This window comes from Theropithecus gelada, chromosome 5 (genome assembly GCF_003255815.1).
Source record: "Theropithecus gelada isolate Dixy chromosome 5, Tgel_1.0, whole genome shotgun sequence".
In the NCBI taxonomy this organism is placed as follows: domain Eukaryota; kingdom Metazoa; phylum Chordata; class Mammalia; order Primates; family Cercopithecidae; genus Theropithecus; species Theropithecus gelada.
This window is the reverse complement of record NC_037672.1, coordinates 150,535,961-150,563,358: the sequence shown is the minus strand read 5'-3', so window position 1 is coordinate 150,563,358 and position 27,398 is coordinate 150,535,961. Positions and strand designations below refer to the sequence as shown.

At 40.0% G+C, this 27,398-nt stretch overlaps 1 protein-coding gene across 2 annotated transcripts in view; it reads right to left on the bottom strand.

The window, feature by feature from the left end:
* Positions 1-27,398, bottom strand: part of TMEM131L (transmembrane 131 like) — a 171,508-nt gene that overhangs the window by 43,196 nt on the left and 100,914 nt on the right. The window contains exons 8-19 of one of the 2 annotated variants that reach the window (XM_025386288.1): positions 13,793-13,870; positions 13,147-13,300; positions 11,149-11,207; positions 10,701-10,809; positions 9,436-9,532; positions 8,759-8,912; positions 7,974-8,144; positions 6,479-6,548; positions 5,258-5,375; positions 3,078-3,219; positions 1,693-1,802; positions 411-483 (exon numbers count right to left, since the gene is read on the bottom strand). In XM_025386288.1, coding sequence (XP_025242073.1) covers positions 411-483; positions 1,693-1,802; positions 3,078-3,219; positions 5,258-5,375; positions 6,479-6,548; positions 7,974-8,144; positions 8,759-8,912; positions 9,436-9,532; positions 10,701-10,809; positions 11,149-11,207; positions 13,147-13,300; positions 13,793-13,870 — 1,335 coding nt within the window. The remainder of the gene's footprint in view (positions 1-410; positions 484-1,692; positions 1,803-3,077; positions 3,220-5,257; positions 5,376-6,478; positions 6,549-7,973; positions 8,145-8,758; positions 8,913-9,435; positions 9,533-10,700; positions 10,810-11,148; positions 11,208-13,146; positions 13,301-13,792; positions 13,871-27,398) is intronic. The other variant, XM_025386289.1, reaches the window with a different exon arrangement.

Genomic DNA, 27,398 nt, shown 5'->3' with positions numbered 1-27,398 from the left:
TCACAGAAATTGGGTGACTTGCTAAAAACAGGAACACAGTTTAGTAAGAAAAGATTTTTTTAAATGTATTTGTTTTTACCTTGCCTTGCCTTAAAAAAGAATTTGAGGGCCAAGGAATCTTAAGAGAATTATAAATTCTGGGGTCTCAAGTTTCATGGTTCAACTGTTATTTCTTTACTCACATGATTCTAAATCATCAAATTAAAATGATTTAGAGCTAACATAAACCCAGCTCCTATTGCATTAGTTAACTGGAAAAATCTGCTATGTATTATTAATACCTAGAGAATAAAAATAAAAGAGCCATATATAGTACATAAAGGACATTTTAAACATAAATCAGTGAGGTCCATATGCTCATGTGTCTAGTTTGTCGGCATTCTTTTTTCTGTGTTAGGATAACATCCTACCAGGTAAGGGCAAGCTTCAGTGAGCTGGAATTCACCAGTTGTGAAATTAATCATCTGCATATCAGTGCCAAACCTATAAGGAAAAAAGCAAATGTTTACAATAGCACTCACATCTGCCAATAAAGAAAGGTTTAATAAGTGTGTGCACACATATACATTTATACATAGGTGAGTACAGGTTTGTGCACACACATACACACAAAATTCATCCCGTGCTGTCACCACTGTGTCCTAGGTCCATCCCACATTCCCACACCCATGACTGCCATATTGTCAGTGATCAATAAATATTGCTAAATGAATGACTTTGGCATCACAGGATATAAGGAAGGAGATGGTGACAGAAGCTCTAAATATAAAGCAAATTTTTTGGAAAAAAAAGTGACTCTCAACCAAAGGCAATTTTATCCCACGGGAAACATTGGGCAACGTCTGGAAACATTTTTGGCTGTCACAGCTGGGGAGGTCCTACTGGCAACTAGTGGGTAGAAGCCAGAAATGATGCTAAACATCCTTTGACACACAAGATGGCCCCTCCCACCCCCACCAAACAGAATGGTAGAACCATCTGGTGCAAAATATCAATACTGCGAAAGCTGAGAAACCCTGGGATAAGGGTGGATCTTACTAAATGAGAAGCTGGAAATATTCTAAGTAAAACTGTGATTGTGTGAAAATAAGATATAACAGACATGAACTAATTATCATCTCTTCATGTTTAGTGCTAGACAAGAATATACATTAAACCCTCTGCATCTGCAGGTCCCAAACCTGCAGGTTCAGCCAACCACAGGTGGAGAACCCTCAAATAAGGAGGGCCAATTTTTCCATCAATGGTTTTAAAGGACTTGAACATCCTTGGGATTTTAGTATCCGAGGGGGTCCTGCGACCAATTCCCCTGCAGATATGGAGGGCCAACTGGACTAAAACACTAAACTTATTTATGCTGCCCAGAAATCACCATGATTGCGAGTCTAAATGTTAGGAGTGTATGTGAAGAAAAAATGATAATATAGGTTCCCTCGCTAAAGAAAAGGATGTTCTGTTGGTTAGTGGACTTCACACAGTAACACTGAAGATGCCACATAACATACAGAGCCAGGCAGTTCCATCAAATCACACGCACAAGGGGCAGGATGCCCAAGGTCCATGAGCTAACGGGTTAATACTGTGTCCACATCCACACACAGGGCCTGGTTGAAACACCGCAGGACATTAAGTAATTCTAAGTCTTCCCAGTACTTCCCAAACTGCCTCTCAGAAAAAAAAAAGTCTTCATACCATCTGTGGAGCAGGTGTACCAGGGCTTCGGGTTTAGGGTACAAGGAGAGAGGCAGGAGCTGCAAGGAGACTGGCCAAGAGGATGGGTTCTGCACCACAAAGTACTTTACCTAGGTGTGAGGAAAGACAAGTTAAAACCCTGAGAGGGACACCGCATCCCTCCTGAGATATTCTGGCCAAAAAAAGCATAACCTAATCATGAGGAAACATCACGTAACTCCAATCAAGAAACATCATAGGAAATAAATGGCCAGCACGCTTCAAAAATGTGTATATCATAAAAGGCAAAGAACGGCTGGGGAAGATTAAAGGAGACTAAAAAGACCTGCCAATGAAATGAGAAATCCTGGACTGGATTCTGAACCAGGAAAAAAAATGCTGTAAAGTATGACAGTGGGATCTCTGAAAACACTTGATCTACATATACTGTATATATGTAGTATATATACATATATACTGTGTGTATATATATACACCATAGATTAAATAACACCATCATGATTGTTACATTTTCTGATTTTGATCATTATACTCTGGTTCAGAAAAAAGCCCTTGTTCTTAAATAATTCACACTGAACGTTAGAGGTAAGAGGGTATAACGTCTGACACTCAGATGGCTCACAAAGACATGTGTATGCAGAAAGAGAATGTTCAAGCAAGTGTGGCAAACATTAAAAATGGAGGAATCTTTACAAAAAGATTCTTTTCTTTTTGCAAGCTCTTGATTTTCTCTTTGGGAGCTCCTGATATACTACTCTTGAAACTTTTCTCTAAGTTGAAATCATTTAAAAATAAAAAGTTAAAAACCGGCCTGAGGATGTCATCCCCAAGAAAATCTATGGGCACCTGATATGGCATACATTATAATTCACGTCATATGTGGTATAGAGTTCTTAGCCATGAGACATAAATGGTAGTCTGCTGGAGGCACCTCCTTCTCTTTGCCCAGTCTTCCTGCCACCAGAGCTGGACAAGAGAGGCACAGACAAGCACCAAAGCCAACACGCTAAGGATGGACTGTAGACAGGGAGAGAAGCCTCAGTCCCTGAGGGCATCACAGAGAGCACAACCTGACTTCCTCTGGACTTCTCCCCTTTGAGCTTCTTGTTATAAAATGACTCCTAATTAAGCCAGTCAAGATTTTCTCTGCTGTTTGCAGTTGAGTACTTTGTTAACTGACACATTTATGGAGTGTACATTCAATTCAAAGTCTATTTGTTTCATGCGTTTTCAGTCTGCTTAGAGTTTTACTGCTCATCTAGTTCTTTTGACATCTCCTTAATTTTGGCTTTGAAATAGTAGCTCTAGGTGGAAAATCTGGTACTTTGAAAACCCAAGCACTGGGGAGTCACTGACAAAGAGATGGAAAGACACACGGTCCTCACCACGCTGCTCCTAAGGGCAGTTGCGCTGAAGTTTAACACGAGGCCAGGCTCTGCGACCAAACGAGGCAAAAAGAAAACAAAGGACTCTGACTCCTTGGACTTCTTCAAGTGAGCAAATCGAGTGGTTCCCAAAACATTCCTCCTGTTTAATTGATAAAGAAACTATTATGAAAAACAATTTTGATATTTAAAAATTTAATATTTAATAATTTTGTTATTTAGGGAAATCACTAAATACTATTCCCTCTTAAAGGAAAAGGGCTCTTGGGGAAATGGTTTACTCTAAGTCTGGGGATGGGAAAATTGACCCTAGAAAGCCCTGTTTTACTAGAAAGCAAGGAAGCACTCAAACAACAACAGGAACATTGCAAAGGACCACACAAGCCAGCCGAAGAGCTCCTACCAGCCAAATCTGGAACAATTTATTATCAAAAATTATAGTGATGGTAAGAGAGTACAACACTGCAACTAAAGAATGAGAGTGATGCTTAAAAGCAAGAGAAACACTCTTTTAGAAAAAAAAAATCTGCCAATAAATGTAGAATGAACAAAATAATCAGAAACATCATTCTGCAGCCATTAGTCTAACAACTGATTCCAGCAAGGATTATCAATAAATACTAAAACCATGGGGTGAAACATCCTTAGGGAACAGGGCATTTATATGGTAATTTATCAAATTATCACAGCACAGATTTATTAATTATACAAGGAAAAAGGTATGTACAATGGAGAGTTCTGTCACTCATCACCTAAGCCAAGCAACTCAACTTAGCAATGCCAGTAATGGAACAAACTGACATTTATGTACCTCCTGATGAGATGAAATAATACAGACACAAGTTCAACCAGGTAACTCATATTCTCGCCAAAAACATTTAACCAGATCATGATCTTGAGGAAGCAAACAGAAAAATCCAGAGTGTGGAATGTTTTATAAAACAACTGGCCTGAACTTTTGAAAAGTATCAACATGATGAAAGATAGGAACACTAGTCTAAAGAAAACTAAAAAAACATGACAACCAAATGCAATGCATGGCCTTTAAATGGATTCTGGATTCAAAGAAAAGATAAAGAAAAAAGCAGATATAATGAACACTACTGGATCAACTAGGGAAAATTTTTAACACAGACTGTATATTAAACAATATAATTATATGAATGTCAAGTTTGTTGGGTATGCAACAGTAGTATAGTTAGATACAAGAAAATATTCTCCTTAGGAAATAAAGAATTTCCTAATAAAGTATTGAGAGTTGAAGTATGATATCTACAGCTCACTTTAAATGACTCAGCAAAAGTCTGTGTGCGTGTGTTTCTATGTGTGTGTGTACACATATAGAGAGAAATAAAGCAAAAGTGATAAAATGTGAGCAACTGGTGAACAAAATCTAGATGAGGAATATCTGAGAATTCACTGTACTATCCTCAACGTCCGAGGTTTGAAATTTGTCAAAATTGGAGAGAAGTATCAATCACTAGAAACTAAGGACTGTAATATCAATAAAATACTGTGTGCAGTCGTTGGCCCTTATGCACAGTTTTGCTTTCTACAGTTTCAGTTACCTGTGATCAACTGGGGTCTGAAAATATTAAGCAAAATATTCCAGAAATAATTCCTAACTTTTATATTACACACAGTACTGAGTAGCATGATGAAAGTTCAAGCCGCCCCACTCCATCTTGTCTGGGACATGCAAAACATCCCTCTGCCCAGCATATCCACACTGGATCCACTACCTGCCTGCTAGTCACTTAGTAGCCATCTCAGTCATCAGGTCAACTGTCCTGGCATCACAGTGCTTTTGCTCAAGTAGCCCTTACCTCACTTAATAATGGCTTTAAAGTGCAAGAACAGTGATGCTGACAATTCAAATATGCCAAAGAGAAGCCATAAAATGCTTCCTTTTACCCAAAAAGGTGAAAAGTTGTTGACTTAATAGAAAAAAATTGTATGCTGAGACTGCTAAGATTTACAGTAAGAACGAATCTTCTATTTGTGAAACTATGAAAAAGGAAAAATAAATTCATGCATCATATATAGGGTTTGCTACAGTTTCAGGCATCCATGGTGGGGTGGGGGTGGGGGGTCTTAGAATGTATCCCCGCAGGTAAGGAGGGACTACCATAACAGTGTCTCCCCACTACTGAACAAAAAAGAAGACAGTGGAGACATACTTGCAGACGTCACCATTTTTGTATTTCTTCCATCTTTCATACAATTTATTTGCAAGTTCAGAATCCACATCCCAAGTAGACTGATCGAGAGAAAGGCTCCCATTCCAATTAGGATTTCCTAAAAATTAGATCAGATTCCATATTTAGATTTACAGAAAACATAATTCACTTAAGTAAATAATGCCAAGGGCTGAATATTAAACTTCTTAAACTGAGAGGACTGTAGGGTTAATAAATGCCACCTCTGTCCTCTGCTGCTTACTAATTAAAAGTCCCTCTAACTCAATGGTAAATGATATCAAATTAAACAAACATGTTGTAAAACAAAACTAAATCGAGTTATGTAAAGGTAATAACGTAAAAGACACATGGCTCATGAATACAGCCTGAAACAAAATTATACTTGGAACATTTTTAACAGCTTTAAATCTAAAATGTGAAACTCCTTCCACACACATGCTAATCATCAACAAGTCTTCCAGGTCACCATCTAGAGTGCTGAGAGAAAACAGTAGTTCTTGAAAGGGGGCACAGACCAGGAGCCGATCCTAGAGAAGGTGCATGTTTATAACTGGTCTATTGTTCACCTCATTCTACCAACAGATTTGTTCTGTCTTCCTAAGGAGGGTATCAGGAAGGAGAGGTGGGAATCTTTAAAAACAAAACAAAACAAAACAAAAACTATACTTTAAAACTCTCCTTAAATATCTTTATAAATCAAGACAAAAACAAACAAAAAAAAAAACACAAAAAAAAACCCCAAAACAAGAAACAGCTCGTACCTCAACACTAAGGCCCTTCAGTCTCAAATCACAACTAGCACCCTCTGTAAGATGTTTACACTCCTATAACTTAAGTCCTCAAATACAATTCCAAGTTATTTTTACTAACTTCTAGTCAGTTATTTTACAAAAGAATCAGAATCTTCCAATTTTTCCTATGGGTGCTATGATGATCAAACAACGTTAGTTGAAAAAAAAATCCCTTGCGGAAGTACAAGCTACTAGATAATAAGGGGGCATTCTTTACACAAGTACCCCAGGTGTTTCTGGAGGGTTCTTAACAATTTTAAATCATTCTGTTAATGATCATCCTCTCTACAGAATATGATGCAATTACCTTTATAGAACTAATTATTCCATTGACAAATGCTAATTTTCCTCACTACTTCCCATCCCCCAAACTAGAGTTCTACAGAAAGCCTAAGGGCAAAATACTTACCTGCTTTTGATTTTCCCATGAAATAATGCATGCCACAATGTGCTATCACTTCAAAACCCAGACTCCCTTCCTAGATTGAAAAGTAATATATGAATAACTTAAAACACAGCACTAAACATAAAAATCCCAATGCACTAAAATTCAAAGCAGACATTGGCCTGCACCTCAGTGAACTTCCCTTTAACCATGAGCCAAAAAGTTACTTTCTAATTTTTTAGGGATTTTCAGAGAAATCTGAACTGTCTCTCCCTAGGAGGGTCACTGAGTGGATTCTGCACGCACAATAATCAATGACAAGAATGACCCCTGGGCCCACAAGACCCGAAATTGCCATCTGAATGAAAGATTATGATCACATGGCTGCACTGAAGCCTGGGCAACAGAGTGAGACCCTAGCTGTAAAAAAAAAAATAAATAAATAAAATAAAAAAAAATTTAAAGATTAAATTAGTCTCAGGACATTCTCAGGGGTTAGAGGTTGTTTTTTTTTTTTTCTTTTTTTTTTTTTTAACTGAACCCTAATCTTCTGGGAAACAGTACACTGATCTATAACTCCTAGCTATTCAGGACATTTAATTTCCCATTTCCTACAGGTATGGAGAGTACAGACACATGACTTCCACATACACCTGAAACCTGCCTGCTGCTCTCACAGTCACTCTGATGATATGCATCTCTTGAATAGAAAAAAAAATTTCTAAGAAACCACCCCTGCTCGAAATATGGATAAATGGAATTAACCTTACACTCTGTTTAATTTTAGAATTCCTATCTGCACGCTTTCAGCTAGTTAAGCATGAGACATTTCTAACTATGAAAGATCCATACTATAAGTGAGAAAAAAATAAAGATGGTTGCATGAATGTTGCATAGAAAAACCAGAACCCAGAGTTATACAAAATAGCTTGGAGCAAAAAGAAGCAAAAATAATAACCAAATGAAAAGAAATAAATATTAAAGAAAAAAGAGACATATTTAAGACAGTCTAAATTAAATACAATTTACCCAGATTTTAGAAAGCCTTTTCTTAATTGTGAACCTTTTCAGGCTTTAGACTTGGCCCACTAAGGAAATTCAAGGATTACGAGCAACTGAGAGTCACTTAGAAGAGATCCAAATAAAGCATTTAACAATCTAATTTATTAAGTCATTGCAAGTATGTACTAAAAACCAAACTGCGTTTTCTATAGCTAACACATATTCGTTGCTCTACAAATTTTGGAAATAAATGAAAATGATATCTATTAATCTATTGGTCATGCCTTATTTCATTCAAGAACTTCAAATTACTTTATAAAAAAGAAAACTCTTTCCAAATAAAGATTTCTATGTCTGAACAATTTATCATCCAAAATTGGCCTGGTAATACCCTTCAGTTTCTTAGCCTTAAAGAACATGAGCTTAACACAGTTAATAAAACTCAAGCACTAAAGACTAATAAAAAGCAACAGTAATTAAGAAAACTGTAACACACATATAGTATTGTAGAAAATACCTTGGTTGGTGCTGAATAAATCTGTAGAGGTATTGCAAAAATGGCACCTATGTTTGTAGTCAAAAATACATTGGTGAATAGATTTATGGCAATGTCTTTAACAGCAAGTTTCAAAGAAAATATATTCCAACAGCCTGGAGGTAGAAATAAAGGGCCAGTGAAATTCAGAATCTAAAAAGAAAAGAAGCAAGAGAAATTACTTTTCCTAACACTAATTATGATTAAAATCATTATAAAGTATGATGCTAATGTTCTTCTATATTTCAGAAAGTATGACTTTACTCATTTATTTCCAGATCAAAATTTGCAATACTTTTATAGAAATGATAGGTTACAAATAATGCTTAAAGATGACACTGTTTTAAATTTCACAAAAATAATCTTGAAATTTCAGGAAGTGATATTTTGCCAAAAAAACCCTACTATTTTATCATGAACCAGGCTCATTTTAACTAAATATAACCTTTTTAGAACAAACCATATACATAATATTTTTGAATAATGGTAAGAGCAAATATTTTGAAAGGTTATATCCTGGTCTCCTTGAGCTCTTTTAAAAATAGTTTTCTAAAAAGAGAGAAAGAGAAATCTCCTAAAAGTAATTCTGAAAATGTCAAAAGAAAAATACATGTTTTAAAAATCGTAAGTTAAAATTAAATTGTATTTAAATAATTTCATAGCACTGGAATAATTTTTATTATTTTATGGAAACAATTTCACAGCATCTGACCTTAAACAAAGCTTAAAATAAGCTAAAACTTCGGGAAAAAAAATACTATATGTACCTTTAAAATGTGCTTGGTCTCCTTGGAAACAAACACATCATTTAATACAACACTACGGTCAAAATGGTTTCGGTACCATATTGACCAAAGTCCTGATGTGTTCTCACGAGTCTCTATGTGAAACTGGGTTGCAGAAGAGTCCATTCTAAAATACCTGTGAACAGAGGACATGCATGCTATCAGCCCTGAGTGTGGGACAACAGTCAGCCCTCTTATGAGCCTCTAACTGCAAAAACAGGAGCATCATAAAACGTTACTAAATGAAAGCTAGCGCCAGAGACGACCTCAGCAATCACCTCCTTCAACCTTCGGGCTCACATGGGGAGCAACCGGAAGCCAGGGGGAAGCAACCAGTCTGTGTCCAGCACAGCTCACAGAGGTCGTCAGGGCCAAACCAGGACCTGAAGTCAACTCAGAAACACCATGTGAACATGTACTCTTTTCACACATCTGGGATGCCTGACACTGAACCTATTTCATAAACTGAATTATTTCACTTCCTTTTCCCCAATCAGCTAATATCCCTTTCACTGCCTGTTAGCAGTGCGAAGGCAAGGGGCGGCAAGGCCAGAGAGAGAGAGAGTCATACAAGTCCTATCAGTATATTTTTAAACCATTTCTAGAGGGGAAAACAACAACAACAACATAAGATTTCAGGGAAAGTGGAAGTCACCTACCCCTGAGCCACAGAAGAGAAGAGGCATGCTTTTAGTGTTGGAGTGCGTGTTGTTTTTCTCACATCTTCTATAATTCCACTGTCACAGGATGTAGCTGCTTTGTGGTATAAAGAAATAAATGGGAAGCTTAAGTACCTTTTCTTTCATTAAGCCTGAACAAAAGACCTATGTGTCTTGTTTATTTATAACTTCTTATTCACTTTTCTGTCTCCATTAAAATGGCGAATCAGACATAAAAGGTAACTACTTTCTCAAATGTTCCTGTCATCTTCTTTGTTACCAATTATCCAGAAAGCCACACTTTTTAAAACCAACTTCTTTACCAGAAATGACAAAAGTGAAACAAGAAGCTCACTTGGCAGAGTAAGGGGGAATGTGTGGAGGCACGAGCAAGCAAGGAATAAAACCTAAACAGCAAAAGGGAGCTGACCAGCAGAAAGCGAGCTGTATTTGAAAGCACTGCTGATTGATGAAAATAATACTTGTAAGCTCTCCTTGATTTAGGTCATAATCCTAAGTCACTTGTGCTCAATTCTTAACTCTCTGATGCTAATAACCAACTTTTTAAAAGTTATATATATGTTTTTAAAAATTCGAACACTAACAAAAAATGTGAAAATAAAGTCTACCTTTCTTCAACCTGACTCCCAATTATCTTAGAGGAGGCAGCTGTTAGCAGTTTCTCCAACATCCTTCCAGGTGTTCTGTGCATGTATAAGTACACAGATATCCTCTAAAAAAAATTAAATGTACACACGCTGCTCACATCACTGTTCATGCATGTTTCTGAACACTCTCTCACATCTGAACACAGATGTTCAGCTCTTCTGTCCTCACACACACACATTTCTATAGGTACAGTTTTGAATACACACATATCTGGAGGATAAACTCTTAAAACTAGAATTAAGGATCAAAGAGCATATATGTGCATTTTAAATTTTCATAGAGATTGCCAATTTTCCCCCGAAAACAGCCTGTTTTGACTCCCGTCAAAAACATAACAGTGCTTTCCTTCCTAATCATTATCAACAGAGAATATTAAGCTTTAAACTCAAAATCCTACATAGTGGCAGAATAAAAGTGGCATCAACAATAGTTTCTACATCATACTATCTTAGAACCACTAAGGCTGGGACTTCTTGAAATCAAATGCGTTCACTTCACTTTTTTGAACCCATGCCTAATCCGTAGTTGTAGAAAGAGTTGCCATGATGACAACAAGGTAACAAAAGTCAAACGACAATCTGTTTAAAAATCTGTACCTCTGCAGGTAAAAGAAGCAATTTTTGTAAAGTTTGTTGTAGAAGTAGGTAGTAGTACTGGTTCAAACTGCAGAGACACAGCATCTCTCTGTGAGAAATGGCGTATATCCTGAAACAGAAGAAAAGTCTCACATTACTACTCTCAGCTGGGAGAGTATTTATCCAGTTTGAATCAACTGTTAGAATAAATCGCACAGACCAGCCATACATAGCAACTGCTCAGCATCTGTGCCATAACCATATGGAGGGGATGCTGACAATCTTCATACAAACAGAGGTTCAAGCAAGGGCAAAGGGGCTTACATTAAAGAAAAAGAGAACAGAGATAGTGCTTCTGTCTCTTCTGAGAACAGAAGCACTGTCTCTGTTCCTGAAAAGCCCTCATATTCTACAATTAAATGCACACTTGCAATTTCAAAATTTACTTTAGGTAAGCATTTACAATTACCTGTATCCATATAAGGCTGTTTCCTGAATGTAATATATACATATTTACTGCTGAATCATCTGTCCAAAAGAATCAGAGTATTAAAACAGAGTATTTAATCAGAGATTAAAACAGCCATCTCATTCTCACAACTTCATGTAGTAGTAACTAAAATATCACATTACACATTTCTATAAAAAATGTTAACTTATTTCTCAAAACCGAAGTCAAAACTAGGAGCTTTTTTTTTTTTTTTTAATCACAAGAAAAAAGATCCTTATAAACATGCCTACCAACCTAAGCCCTCTAAATGATGAGGAACTACCAGGAGCAAAATTTTGAGTTTAGGGTCATAGAATGAACTTCTGGATGAAATTAACGAACTGGATGACTTCAAATAAAGCTATGTTCTCCTGTTGATTAGAAAGCCCCTCATTTCCTCATTTAGACAACCACATTTGGAAAGAAGAAAATTCTGAGATCTCGGGTTTCAGGCTTCCTTTTAGCCCTCAGCAACAGAAATGGTCCCCACGGGTCAGGGATCTGCCCCACACGTACGTTCACCTGGCGGTTATGAGAATCACCAAGCTCCGAGGACAGGAGAGCTCTCCTGCTGATCCAGCCCTACCACAGCCGGCTCTGAAGACTGAAAGGTAAATGCTGTTTGACCAATTAAGACTGCCAAGGCAGGGCAGGGTGGCTCATGCTTGCAATCCCAGAACTTTGGGAGGCCAAGCGGGGAGGATTGTTTGAGCCCAGGAGTTCAAGACTATCCTGAGCAACACAGGGAGACCCTGGCTCTACAAAAAAAAAAAAAAAAAAAAACAATGTTTAAAGTAGCCAGGCGTAGTGGTGTGCGCCTGTGGACCCAGCTACTTGGGAGGCCAAGGTGGCAGGATTGCTTGAGCCCAGGAGTTTGAGGTTGCAGTGAGCCAAGATCACATCTCTGCACTCCCGCCTGGGCTACAGAGCAAAATCCTGTCTAAAAAAAAACAAAAACAGAAATAAAACCAAACAACAACAACAACAACAACAAAAAAAAAACAAAGAATAAAAGCTATCCTTTCGGCCGGGCGCGGTGGCTCAAGCCTGTAATCCCAGCACTTTGGGAGGCCGAGACGGGTGGATCACGAGGTCAGGAGATCAAGACCATCCTGGCTAACATGGTGAAACCCCATCTCTACTAAAAAATACAAAAAACTAGCCGGGCGAGGTGGCGGGCGCCTGTAGTCCCAGCTACTCAGGAGGCTGAGGCAGGAGAATGGCGTAAACCCGGGAGGCGGAGCTTGCAGTGAGCTGAGATCCGTCCACTGCACCCCAGCCTGGGCGACAGAGCAAGACTCCGTCTCAAAAAAAAAAAAAAAAAACAAAGAATAAAAGCTATCCTTTCTTTGAATACAAATACATATATAGAGTCACATTCAGAAGAGTCTTGATAACCAAAAGATACTAGTATATTCTATGTTATGAATTTGATGGATCACATAAAGTTCTTAGGAAGTTAAACAGATGAATGCATTTATTTCTGATAAGTAGGACACACATTTCCAAAGATCAAATTCATAAAACTGAACACTAAAATTCTACTGAACTTGTCAAGCATCCAGGAACAACCGCAGCCTGTTAGCTATTTAAAATACAAAACAGCATGATGTGGTTAACTGAGCTTAGGCAAATCATTAAAAGTGGAACAAGAAACCCAAGACTTCAAATACTTTGTAAATATTTACATTAAACTGTCATGCCCACATAATTTGCTTACTGTCTCCAAACATCAAGAAAAATTATCCCTAAGGAAACTCAGAGCAGTTTGCAGTTGTTACTTAACTTCTCCCCAAAATGATACAGCCTTCTTAGCAGTTGCAGGTTGAGAACCAGTTACTACTACAATCGCTTAACAATTAAAGCAAAGGTTATTTGTCTTGGTTTGCTACGATACAATCTATACATAAATGCTATATAGAACAATGATGCAGACTGATCAAAATATAATGAAAAATTTTAAACATCCCACCTTACCTGAGGTCTCAGATTTATCTGTAGCTACGTAAACAATAGAGAGATGATCTAACAAATCTTGTGTGTTTTCTTCAAATTCTTTCGAAGAGTTTTCCGTTGTTACCATTATGCTCATTTGTAGACGCAAAACATCATCAGATTCCAGGTAACAACTCTGAGATTGGAGGAAGGAGGAAAAAAGGAAAAAAAAATCATCTCAACTTTGTGGTTTCAAACTATGGAGGAAAGGAAAAGCATTTCACGTAACAGCACATGTATGAGAACAGAATATACTGTTTTGTGTTTTATTTGTTTTGAGATGGAGTCTGGCTCTGTCACCCAGGCTGGAGTGCAGTGGCGCAATCTTGGCGCACTGCAAGCTCCGCCTCCCGAGTTCATGCCATTCTCCTGCCTCAGCCTCCCAAGTAGCTGGGACTGCAGGCGCCTGCCACCACGCCTGGCTAAGCTTTTTGGATTTTTAGTAGAGACGGGGTTTCACCAGGTTAGCCAGGATGGTCTTGATCTCCTGACCTCATGATCCACCCAGCTCGGCCTCCCAAAGTGCTGGGATTACAGGCGTGAGCCACTGCACCTGGCCTTGTGTTTTATTTTTAAGCAAAGAGGAAGGAAGGAAAGCAGAGAGAAAACACTACATATTTTATTTTACCTTTAATTGCTGACACACTTTATTATGTAAACTGCATTCCAGTTGTACTTGCAAGAGGCTAGTATTAGTGGTTTCTGCCTAAAAGAAGAAAAAAGGGGGAAAAGAACTTAAAAGTAAGTAAAAGGCTCAATCTCACACTAATAATAAACAATCTATCATGTATTCAGAAACTACACTTTTTCATTTATTCAATAAATATTTGAGTATCTGCTAAATGCTGGACATTATTCTTTCTAGTGGATATACAACAGTAAGCTAAACAGAGAAATCTGTTCTCAGGACTGTCACTGAGCTTACATTCTAATGAAAATTGTAAGTCCTTCCTCAGGCAACATGAAAATTCCTTATTACACCCATAAGCAGATGAATATGTTCTAAATATACACAGCATTTCTAATGTTTGTCGAAAATTTTGTTTAAACACAGGAGTTTGTTATTTTAAAGTAGGTTTACAAAGTAACAAAATTCTAAGTGTGCCTTCCATCAGTACCATGACCTAGAAACCATGACCCTCAACTTAGACCAAAAAAAAGAGAGAGAGAGAGAGATGTCCAAAATTCAGTTGACTATCATTTTTAACAGGGAAGAGCTATGGATGAAAGAGACAAAAGTATATAAAAAGAATGCAGGACTCTGTCAAATTTAAGTATCTTAACAGCCACCTGGGATGATGTCAACATACATTTAAGAAAAGGAAAATGAAAAATCCAATCAAGGGATACAACCTTGGGTAGGAGGGTGGGGGCTACAGGCATGTGAATACAGTAAAAACTTAGCCCAGTATGTGAATCTAAAAGACATGGGTTATGAGCCTTCCTCTTTCGTTAAGTTTAATGTCTCTGGCATAGTGATTCCAAAAAGGTACTCCACCCGGGAGCCACAGGCCAAACGTCAAATCTCGGCAAGGTAAGAAGGCACTCTCCAAAGCCTCGGCTGGCTTAATAGTGAATATCTACTAAAAAACCCAGGAAACATGCATTACTAAAAAGAATCACTACAATTATGTTTGTTAGGTTTATAAGACTTACCCAAGTACATTATATAAGAATACATTTTAAACTACTTCAATTGTCATTCAGGCAATTAAACTACAGAAAAAAGGAATAAGTCAGGCACAGTAGTGGTTCACGTCTGTAATCCCGGCACTTTGGGAGGCACTGGAGCCCAGGAGTTGGAGACCAGCCTAGGCGACATGGCAAAACCCTATCTCTACTAGAAAAAATACCAAAATTAGCCAGGCATGGTGATGTGTGCTTGTAGTCCCAGCTACTAGGAAGGCTGTGACGGGAGGACTGATTGAGCCCAGGAGGTCAACGCTGTAGTGAGCCGTGACTCTTTTATTCTTTTTCTTAAAACATATTTTTAATGCAGTAAAAATGTTTAAGGAGTTTAATTAAGTTTGTAAATGGGACCAAACATTAAACACTCTTTTAAAGAAATCATTGTTCATATCTGCTAGTATTCTTAAATAGAATGATTTGTAAAATGAATCTAAAATCTTAACCATTTTGTTTTGTTTTGTTTTTTTTGAGACAGCGTCTCACTCTGTTGTCCAGCTGAAGTCAGACAGTGCAGTCTCGGCTCTTGCAACCTCCACCTCCCAGGCTCAAGCCAACTTCCCACCTCAGCCTCCCAGGTAGCTGGGACTATAGGCGTGCACCACCACACACGGTTAATTTGTGTATTTTTTGTAGAGATGGAGCTTCACCATGTTGCCCAGGCTGGTTTTGAACTCCTGGGCTCAAGCAATCCACACACCTTGGCCTCCTAAAGTGCTGGGATTACAGGTGTGCACCAATACACCAGCCTGAAGAACTAGATTTTTTTTTTTTTTTTTTTTTTTTTTTTGAGACGGAGTCTCCCTCTGCCGCCCAGGCTGGAGTGCAGTGGCCGGATGTCAGCTCACTGCAAGCTCCGCCTCCCAGGTTTACGCCATTCTCCTGCCTCAGCCTCCCGAGTAGCTGGGACTACAGGCGCCCACCACCTCGCCCGGCTAGTTTTTTGTATTTTTTAGTAGAGACGGGGTTTCACTGGGTTAGCCAGGATGGTCTCGATCTGCTGACCTCGTGATCCGCCCGTCTCGGCCTCCCAAAGTGCTGGGATTACAGGCTTGAGCCACCGCGCCCGGCCCTTGAGCCACCGCGCCCGGCCAGAACTAGATTTTTAAATTTGTTTGTGAACAAATCCCAACATCAAAGACATAAACAGAAAAAGCCCACTTTCTGAAACTGATTTTTATTTTATTTTATTTTTTGAGACGGAGTCTTGCTCTGTCGCCCAGGATGGAGTGCAGTGGTGCAATCTCGGCTCACTGCAAGCTCCGCCTCCTGGGTTCACGCCATTCTCCTGTCTCAGCCTCCCAATTAGCCAGGACTACAGGTGCTGGTATTTTTTTTTTTTTTTTTTTTTTTTAGTAGAGATGGGATTTCACCGTATTAACCAGGATGGTCTCGATCTCCTGGCCTCGTAATCCACCCGCCTCGGCCTCCCAAAGTGCTGGGATTACAGGCGTGAGCCACCACACCCGGCCAAAAACCACTTTCATTTCACCTTCTCACTTACTCTCCTCAAAGAAATCCATAACCAAGTCACACTGATTATACCTCCTTCATGAGCCCTTAAACCCACTCACTTCTCCTCTTGCTTAATACCCCCAGATATCAGGGGTTGGCAAACTATGCCCACAGGTTAAATCCAGTTTGCTGCTTGTTTTTGTAAACAAAGTTTTATTGGAACACAGCCATGCCTGTTCCTTTATGGACTGTCTACTGTTGCTTTCATGCTACGATGGCAGAGTTCAGTACTTGCAACAGAGACTGTAAAGCCCACAAGGTCAAAGTAAATACTCTAACAACACTAAACTACAGAAAAAAATTATGGTGCAGTAACCTCCTCCTAGTCTCCCTGCATCCACCTCCGCCCTTTCCACTCCATTCTCCACACTGCATCAAGAGTGAGTTTGCCCATATATAAATCTGGTCATGCCACTATTTGTTTAAAACTCTTCAAAGACTTCTCACTTGGCAAAAGCCCCAAATCCTCTGCTGTAGCTATAAAACTCCGGCACCTGCCTAGTCTCAACCTCCCTGTGCATGCTCCAACCTCACTGGTCTAGTTTCTGCTCTGCTTGCCTCACCACCTTTGAATTTTCTGTCCCTTTGCTTTGCACCCACTCCCCCAACCCACCCACCTCTCCACCTAGCTAAATCTGATTTATGCTTCATGTCCCAGCTTAAATATCCCTTTCAGACACCACAGCAACTTCTACCTGACCTTTTGTAACACTTCCCACAACAACCTGGTCAAGGTCTATCTTCCCCAGGGGATTCTAAGCATCTTGTGCTTAGAATGCACAATGCCTATCACTTCATCAGCACTCAATAAACAGCTGGTGAATGGACAGAGGTGGGCACACAGCCACAGATGCTACGGAATTGGCTTGAAAAGGGCAAGAGAAGCTTGAAAAGGGCAAGAAACAGAAAACAGTAAATGGTGCCTACAAAATAAAAGGACAACAAAAACCTGACTGTGTGTATTTCTGATCTGAAACTTTCAAAAAACGTTTGAAGAAAAAATCTCAACACACTTAGAGTACACATTTATAACTAAGTTTTTTGTTTTTTGGTTTTTTTTAAGAAATTGATAACAATTTAACTATGTTAAGGTCTTAACCTGACATGGCAATTCTCTACCCTACAATATTTCTTCAAATGAAAAGATGTTAAAAATTCACCATCATATTAACAGTTTTCGACATAATTAACAACCCTATTTTGCACAGTGATTTACTGTGATTTAAAGCCTAATATTTTGTCATTCTTAGTAAATCTCTGGATGGATGTAGTTATAACTTGCCATTTTAATTAAGATTTTTCTCTTAGTGAGAGGCATTTTAAAAAATCACTATTTTGTTTCATTTGCTGTAGGACATATTTCAGAATCCCACAAGGGGGAGTTCTAGCACCTCCAAACTGCCCTTTACAAGTATGCTAATTTTTCTAAACGAAAAAGTTTCAAGTTCGTATCTGTCTTCCTCAAAAGAACAAAACTGGGCGCGGTGGCCCATGCCGGTAATCCCAGCACTCTGGGAGGCCAAGGCAGATGGATCATGAGGTCAGGAGATCAAGACCATCCTGGCTAACACAGTGAAACCCCATCTCTACTAAAAATACAAAAAATTAGCCGGGCATGGTGGATGCCTGTAGTCCCAGCTACTCAAGAGGCTGAGGCAGGAGAATGGCATGAACCCAGGAGTCAGAGCTTGCAGTGAGCCGAGATCGGGCCACTGCACTCCAGCCTGGGTGACAGTGCGAGACTCTGTCTTCCAAAAAAAAAAAGAAAAAAAAAAAAGAAAAGAACAAAACAATGGCAATGTTATCTTGATAAAAAAGAAACTCTAAAATATTAGCCAGGGAGCAACCACACACTAGGGTTACAAGTTCCCCCACTGTCCCCAACCGAGCACACTGTGTGACAACAGGACACGCCCTCATCCAGAGTAAGCCTGGGCTGATTAGACAGGAAAAACAAACAAAAACCTAATTTTCTAGTTTTGAAACCTCCTATACTCCTTTAACAAATCAGATCAGACATTTTATATAGAAAAAAGAAAAAGTAACTCTATAAACAACTTTTTCTTAAGTAGTCTTCATTGAAAGTACTAATATAGTTTATATATTTCATATTACTTCATATGAAGTATTATCCCCTTTTAGAAGAGGGGGGAAATTGTGGCTTGGAGGGGTTAAGAGACTTACCAAAGATCTTGGGGCTAGCTGGTAAAAAAAACAGAACAAAAAAATAGCAGGTTTTAAATTGCAGTCAGTACTTACTTAACAAATCAAAATAGACCAAATCTATTTCTCCTAGGTACCTAACGGCCTAAAAATCCATCAACACAGGGATATATATTAGAAAACCATAACAAGATAAAATGCAAAAGTCAAGAAAATAGAAATGTTAAAACTTCTTTTGTATGGCACATATTTCCACAGTTTCGTGGTGAAGAAGTATGAATTTAGGGAACTGGATACTAGAGAGAAAGCAATCCTCTCCCTTCACTGGCTGAGGAATTGCCAGTGCTCTGGGCCACAAGAAGGGTGTGATTTGGGGGGACTGTGTGCAATTAAACAGGAAAGGAAATAACAGACTTTAAGTATTAAGTCATTTTGATGACTTATCACCAAGAGTAAAGCACAGCCTAATATATTTGAGAATCTACATTAATCCAGACAGAATGAACAAGAGGCTGGATGAGGTTCCTGGTAATAACCACATGAAACCTTTTCATTTAAGGACTGTTACTCATGAAATCTGAAAGAATTACTTAGACAGGTCCCAATCTTAGATTCTATTTTTCTCAGACATCTTTCCCCCCTTTCACAATTTTGAATGCCAAATATTAGAGGTTATTATAAAAGTAAATCTCGGCCAGGTGCGGTGGCTCACACCCGTAATCTCACTTTGGGAGGCCAAGGAGGGTAGATCACTCGAGGTCAGGAATTTGAGACCAGCCTGTCCAACATGATGAAACCCTGTCTCTAGTAAAAATACAAAAATTTGCTGGGCATGGTGGCACACTCCTGTAATCTCAGCTTCTCGGGAGGCTGAAGCTGGAGAATTGCTTGAACCTGAGAGGCAGAGGTTGCAGTGAGCTGCAATTGCACCACTGCATTCCAGCCTGGGCAACAGAGTCCATCTCAAAAAAAAAAAAAAGAAAAAGAAAATCTCTTATGCCAACATATGCATCTGGAACACTGATTCTGTATAAGCCATCTGACTGTTCCAGCAGGTGGCCCCCACACACAGTATTATGTACATGGCAAATGATCTTGTATAAAACGAGAGCTATCTTGGGTACCTTCCACATAACACTCAGATTCTAAAACCAAACTCCTAATTTAGTGTTTCCTGCATAACAGCAGGCTCAGCTATTAGTAAGTACTGTACAGCTATTTTTCCCCGATATTAAATAGCAATTGTGTTTCAACCCCCACCACCACCACTACCCTTTCATTCCTCAGATATTAACCACTAAAACAAAATCTAACTATACTGCCAGACCCCCTGGTGCAAACATTTGCAAAAACCTAGGAAGTGGCTGAAATTAGTTTGCTTTTAGGAAAAAAGAGGCTACTACATATCAGTAGTATTTTTCCTTATCCACATCATTTTAGAAAAGGCAGTGTGGCCAAGCACTTTAGCCAACACAGATTTAGATCAAACCCCAGCCATGAAAGCCTGGGGACATTCCCCCCCCCCCACTAAGACTCAGTTTCCTCTTCTATAAAATCAAGTTATTGAATTCACAGCAATATTATGGGTGCTAAATGAGATACATATGCAAACCACTGGGTACACAGTAGTCCTCAAAGGGGAGATTATATTGATGTGCTCATTCACAATTAATGCATTTATTTAATAAAATTCTACAACAAATAATTTAGGTGCTTGGGGGAAGCATTTTTCCCACATCAAAGCTTTTAGAAGAAAACTCTTTACCACCCCTTTGGTTTCCAAGAGATTTTTTTTCCCCTAAAACACTTCAGATTCTTTTTATTTCAGGATTGGTTCAGAACCCAAGAAAAAAGGAAGTATCATTTACTGGACACTACCTCCCACCCCCTGAAGTGTGCCAGAAACCCTGAAAGAGACAAAAAGCAACTGGGAGAATAAGATAACCCCTGTACTATCTAAACTTTTGGTTTGGCCAAGCGGAAGTCACCTGTGTTGAGCAACACCTTGGTTTTCACACCTGGATAACTAGCTTTTAACTATTACAAACTGGGCTGGCAGCGTCAGTAGAGCCATGTGGGATTTTCACCTTGATAGGTCAGGCAGCGTATGTTGGCTCTGTCCTAAGGCAAGTAACTATTTTTATACAATTGGATGATGCTGGGCCTCAAACAAATGACAAATAGGCCCTGCATGTCTGGCACAGGCCCTGAAACAAGATCCAGGCTCGGCAAAAGTTTAAGCTTTGTGATGCAGGCTGCTGTCGCTTGACCTTGAGTAGCATGGGCACAGCTTATACTTAAGTAGGCATCGCGGTGGAGAGAATTAGGCTATAAAAGAAAGGATGCTGTGGTGGTTCCTCAAAAAACTGGAACAGAATTACCAATTCCATTTCTAGGTATACATTCAAAAGTGATAGCAGGGACTCAAACAGATGCTTGTTCATAGCAAGACTACTCACAAACGCCCCAAGGTGGATAAACAAAACATGATATATACGTGCAACAGAATATTATTCAGCCTTAAAAAGGAATAAAATTCTGATACATGCTATATAACATGGGTGAACCTTGAAGATATTATGCTAAGTGAAATAAACCAAACATAAAGCGACAAATACTGTATAATCCCACTTCTACGAGGGACCTAGAATAGTCCAATTCATAGAGACAGAAAGTAGAATAGTCGTTGCCAGGGAGAATAGTGATGGCTGAGGGAAGGTGTTTAATGGGTATGGAGTTTCCCCTTGAGGTGTTGAAAGAGTCCTGGAGACAGATGGTGGTGATGACTGTACAACACTGTGAATGTACTTACTGCCAGTGAACTGTACACATATAAATGGTGAAAATGGTAAATTTTGTGTTAAGTATATTTTACTCCATATATACATAGGGAAAGAGGGAGGCAAGAACTAGACACAGCTGAAATAGTTTGAAATAATCAAACCGGGCCAGGCGCGGTGGCTCACGCCTGTAATCCCAGCACTTTGGGAGGCTGAGGCGGGCAGGTCACGAGGTCAGGAGTTCGAGACCAGCCTGACCAACATGGTGAAACCCCATCTCTACTAAAAATACAAAAATTAGCCGGGAGTGGTCGCAGTCGCCTGTAATCCCAGCTACTTGGGAGGCTGAGACAGGGGAATCACTTGAACCCGGGAGGCGGAGGTTGCAGTGAGCGGAAATCGCGCCACTGCATTGCAGCCTGGGCAACAAGAGTGAAACTCCGTCTCAAAAAAAAAAAAAAAAAACCAAACCTTGCTGGGTAACCGATACAAAGTTATAGCTAAACAGACAGAATGAGTTCTGGTGTTCTACAGCACTACAGGGTAAGTGCAGTTGACTATAATAAAGCTAGAAGGGAGGATTTTGAATATTCACGACACAATAAAATGATAAATGTCTGAGATGGTAATATGCTAATTACCCTGAGTGGATTGTTACACATTGTATACAATATCAAAATAGCACTCTTTATCCCATACATTAAGTACAATTATTACATGCCAACTAAAAAGGAAAAAAGAAAACAAAATCTCGAAAGCCAGGTTAAACAGACATAAAGAGAGAAGTGGAGATACTTTGAGATCTCATGGTGCAGGTATTCAAAATGAAATGTATCTCTGTGCTAAATGGAGCTTTTAAAACAATCTAATAAAGGAAAACAGGCAAGATCTCAGCAGACTCAAAACACAGGCCAGGCACGGAAGCTCTCACCTGTCATTCTAGCACTTTGGGAGACGGAGGCAGGTGGATCACTTGAGTTCCGGAGTTTGAAACCAGACTGGGCAACATGGTGAAAGCCCGTCTCCACAAAAAAATATAAAACTTAGCTGGGAGTGGTGGTACATGCCTGTAGTCCCAGCAACTCAGGAGGCTGAGGAGGGAGGATCACCTGAGCCCGGGAGGTCAAGGTTGTAATGAACCGTGACTGCACCACTGCACTCTAGCTTAGGTGACAGAGCAAGACCCCGTCTTAAAACAAAAGTAAAAATAATTAAGAAACCACAATTGAGTTCTAGGAACTGTGAAGAAATACACTTAAATTCCCCAGAGTAAACAATTAAGGAGCTCTACCATCAAAGACTGAGGCGGCTACACCAAGTCTTACACAAACCTGGACAGGTGAGAGGAAACCAGTAAGGTGAGTGTGGAATGCTCAGTGCATTTTTCAATGGAGGTACAATTACTGCTTGTGCCCTGAGGTAATATGCTTGAGAAGTTTATGGCATTTAGGATTCAATCAAGAGAAGGGGCCGGGCACGGTGGCTCAAGCCTGTAATCCCAGCACTTTGGGAGGCCGAGGCGGGTGGATCACGAGGTCAGGAGATCGAGACCATCCTGGCTAACATGGTGAAACCCCGTCTCTACTAAAAATACAAAAAACTAGCCGGGCGAAGTGGCGGGCGCCTGTAGTCCCAGCTACTCGGGAGGCTGAGGCAGGAGAATGGCGTGAACCTGGGAGGCGGAGCTTGCAGTGAGCCGAGATCGCGCCACTGCACTCCAGCCTGGGTGACACAGCGCGAGACTCCGTCTCAAAAAAAAAAAAAAAAAAAAAGAGAAGGAACAGCAAAGAGGAAACCATTAAAGGGGAACCAGGCAGGAAAGATAAACCGAGCCTGGGCCTGACTGGGATACTGAGCCGACAGGAGAGTATCTCTTATGTAAGATTATGCAATGCAACAAACAGAAAAAAGATTTGTTTGAACCATAGATGTTTTTAGTAGACCCAGAACTTGATTTTATCTCTTTTGCTTTGGGAGAACACACCGAAAAAAATCTAGAGAAATATCTAAAAGGAAAATAAATATCTAGACCAAAAAGTTTTTAAAAAAATTAAAGGAATGCACTAATTGAGAAAGACGAGACCAACACAAAAAGCTGGTTAAACTGAACAGTGGAGGACAAGCAAGTCCTGGGGGCACAGCCAACTAACACAGAAAAAGAAGGAACTATCCCCACTAGGCCCTGATGGACTCACATTTCCAAAGTGTCAACAACCGCTCACCTCAGGGCATCTGCTAAGAACACCACTCCAGTTGAAATAAGTGGACAAAAAGGAAACAAGCTTCCTTAAAAAGCAGGTTTCAGAAGGCCCCGCAAGTCCACAGTGAGAGGCAATGGAAACCACCCTGTGCACAGATCTCAACGTCACTGCCCACAGACTCCGCAGCCGCTCTGCTCCTAACACGGCTTCCGCACCACTAGCACAAAAGTGCCGGGAAATGCCAGAAACAAGGGCCCAAGGAAGAAACAGAAATCCACACACAGAAAACAGAAGGCAGGCAGGCCGAGCATCTGGGCTACCGCCAGGCAAATTTATAAACTCTGAGGGAAGGCCAGAGCGTCTCAGGTGCCCCTTCCTGAGCAGGGCGGTGGTAGGCACAGGTGGCTCCTCTCTAACCCCCAAAGTACCCAGATTAGCCTCCTGACTAATGGTGATCTCTCCCTGCCAAGCATTAAGTGCAAAGGTCTGAGACTCGACAACCAGCATGAATTCAAGGGGAAACCAAGGTGAGGCTCTCTCCAACTTCCTTCCCTCTCTTTGGCAAATATGAAGTACTGGGGACAATTCTGCTTAAAATTAGTGCTTGGAGGGCTGGGGGGTGGGGGGACACATTTTCCAAATTTTTTGGATGTGAGGTTAATAATCTGTTATTCTTGTGTGTTTCAGTAAGATTGTAGATTCAAGTGAGGATCAATTACTATTGAACCACCATAAATTCTGAAACCTTGGGGAAACCATGCACGTTCTAGCAAAAGAACAAATCCAGGCTGTAGCTGCTAAAAGTTCCCCAGCTGCACACAGGCATGGCGAACTTCTCTGATTAAAATAAAAACAAATAAAATAAAAACAAGAAATTGAGGAGGACTTCAAATTCTTTGAATGTTAACTCACAGGCCAAGATAATTTAATACATTACCATAGCCTTGAACTTTCATGTCCTGCCAGGGGTTTGAATCTCTGAATTTTAAAGTTCTCTCGGAGTTTCATAATAGGAGAGGGCTTATATTCAGAAGCTTCTTTTTAAAAAGTTAAGTGATTAAGGCATTTTAGCTATGTGCCAGAGACTAGTTCTAAGCTCTTTACATAAATTAATTGATTCAATAGCTACACCAACCCTATCCGAAAGGGCTATTATTACATATTTTACAGATAAACTGAGATACAGGGAGATCAGGTAACTTAGCTAAAGTCACTCAGAACCAAGATTTTTAGCCAGGTGGTCTGGTTTGGAATTCACCCTCTTATTCACTCCCACTATGCATCTCTATGACAGGCATTTTATATGGCTGGTATTTTCTACTGCCATATTTTAACACTGTTATTTAATCTCATCACAAAAGCTCTGATAAACTGTACTGGATACTGCAGTTGAAAAGAATTTGGGATGGGGAAAGAGAGGAAGATGTGAACTTTCAACCCTGGTTTACAGTGTGGCCTTGGGGCAGATTATTAAGTGAATTTATCTAATCCATCTCAAAGTTTCTAGGGGCAAACTCAACAGCAGACCCCAGCAGTTCGAGGAGGGTCAACAAAGAAATCAGGGGAGGGGCTGGCTCTCAGGGGAGGAGGAACAGGCCCGAGAAGGTGAAAGCACAGGGCTGGAAGTCAGCTGATCTCGGGCTTAACAGGTAATTCCAAAGGGTCAAGAGCACAGAAACCAAGGATGTCACAATGAAAGGCTTATTCTTCACGTAAACACTCCTGTCCTTTTATCCCAAGCCTTCCTCTCCCCTTGGAGGTCGAGGAATGACCTAATTGGTGGGCAACAGCGGGGGTTCTTGGAGGAGTTGGTTCTTTCCTCCTCCTCTCTACACTTTGGGAAGCATCTGTCCTTCAGACCCAACCTTCCCCTCCAGTGGACCGCCCCAAAGTCTACCCTAGGGGAGACAGAGTCAGTAACTCCTGGCTCTCTTACCCTAGCTAATACAGGAGAATATGTCTTATCAGTAATACAAAGCCGGTTTTAGTTCTCTAACTCCGGATTCTTAAACATCCAATGATTCAGAACTTGGTCAGGAAGAGAGGTGTTGTTAAGTGTCTCTAAGTCTTCTAACAAAAGTTTCTAAAATACTCTAATAGAATAAATGAAAGAAGTCAAAGGAAGGTCTGTGGGTCATATCTTCATAAACAGCTTATTATAATGTTTTCCATTTTAAGATTCATTTATCCGACTGTCAATCATTTATTTACTACATGTTATATTGCCAGACTCTATGCTAGGTAACAGGAAAACAAAGATTAAGGCATAATTCTTGCTCTTATGGGGTTAAATCTAGTACAGAAAAATCCATAAAAACAAAACCTTTTGAGTATTATAGCTGCTATAACAGGGATCTCTTAGGGCGTTCAGTAAGGAACTAGTCAATTCTCCTGGGAGGCAAAAAAATAAAGAGAGACAAGGTAAACATTGAGTTAAAAGAGGGACCGGGAAACTGTGTCCTCACAGTAGCCAAGAAAGCAGAGATTTTAAAGCAGCAAACCGGAGGAAGATGGGGAGTGAAGAGACTCCACTGAGTCTGAAACAAAAGTGAGGGGAGGGAGAACATCCCCACTCACACATCTTGGTATTCTTTCTAGAGTCTTCGCAACACGCCCCTCCTTTCTTCCAGTCACCAACCCTTCTCTACCTCTCCCCTTCCCAAGTTCCCATTCCACAAAGCATTCTCACTTGAAACTTAAGAAAATTTTTAGAAGTTTAAGCAATTCCTTAAAAAAAAAAAAAGCTATATTCAGAAGTAGGTAGATAAGTAAATGTATAACATCACTTAATTTTCCCTTAACATATAATAATCATTTTCCAGAGATTGACAGCCTATCATTTTATGTAAAAAAGATCAAACAACTTTTATCACTCAAATAAACTGAAAGGAGTGCTAGCTTGCCTTAGGAAGATAGCAAGGAAAGGATTTCCAGAGAGCCCCTAGTTCAAGTGCCTTATTCCCACATAAAAAGCAGCCTGGGGACTGGGCACGGTGGCTCACACCTGTAATCCCAGCACTTTGGGAGGCCCAGGAGGCCCAGCACTCCTGAGGTCAGGAGTTCAAGACCAGCCAGGCCAACATGGTGAAACCCCATATCTACTAAAAATACAAAAATTAGCTGGGTGTGGTGGCACGTGCCTGTAATCCCAGCTACTAGGGAGGCTGAGGCAGGAGAATCGCTTGAACCCGGGAGGCAGAGGTTGCAGTGAGCTGAGATCGTGCCACTGCACTCCAGCCTGGGTGACAAGAGCAAAAGTCTGTCTCAAAACAAAAAACAAAACTACAGCCTGGGGGAAAAAAAATCTAGCTTTCTTCTTTCACTTACTAAACTTTCACTCTAACCTCACCTTCGTGCCGTGCTCCTTAATCCTCTTGGAGATAGGACAAAAAACTCCAGGTGTTGTCTCAAACAACAAAAAATGGTTACATCTTGGTGCATTGCTAAAACTACAACCAAAAAAATGTTACTAAATACATTACGGTTATACAGGTATTCGTAGGAATTTTCAGCTATCACAATACTGTTTATTCCATTTAACTAAGTATGTAAGACTATCAGGAAAATGGGACAGCTCTAAAGATCCTTAACCTTCCTCTGTTCTTTTTCCATCTTCAAATCCTAGATCAGGCATTTTGTAACTTGTTAGTGAGAAATGTGCCCCTTTCCATTTCTTCATCAAACTGTGATTGAAAGGCTTTCCACGTTCTCCTCCTTACCCTGATTTTACAGCTTCCCTTCTCGACTGCCACGTTAATTGACAGGGATCAGCACCTTAGAAGGCAAGTAGCAGGTAACAACTTGGGGCACCCTCCCCCATGCCAAATCTAGCAGGCGCCACACTGCAGGCGGCCCGGGACTGCAACCTTTGCCCAGCACCTGTCCCTGG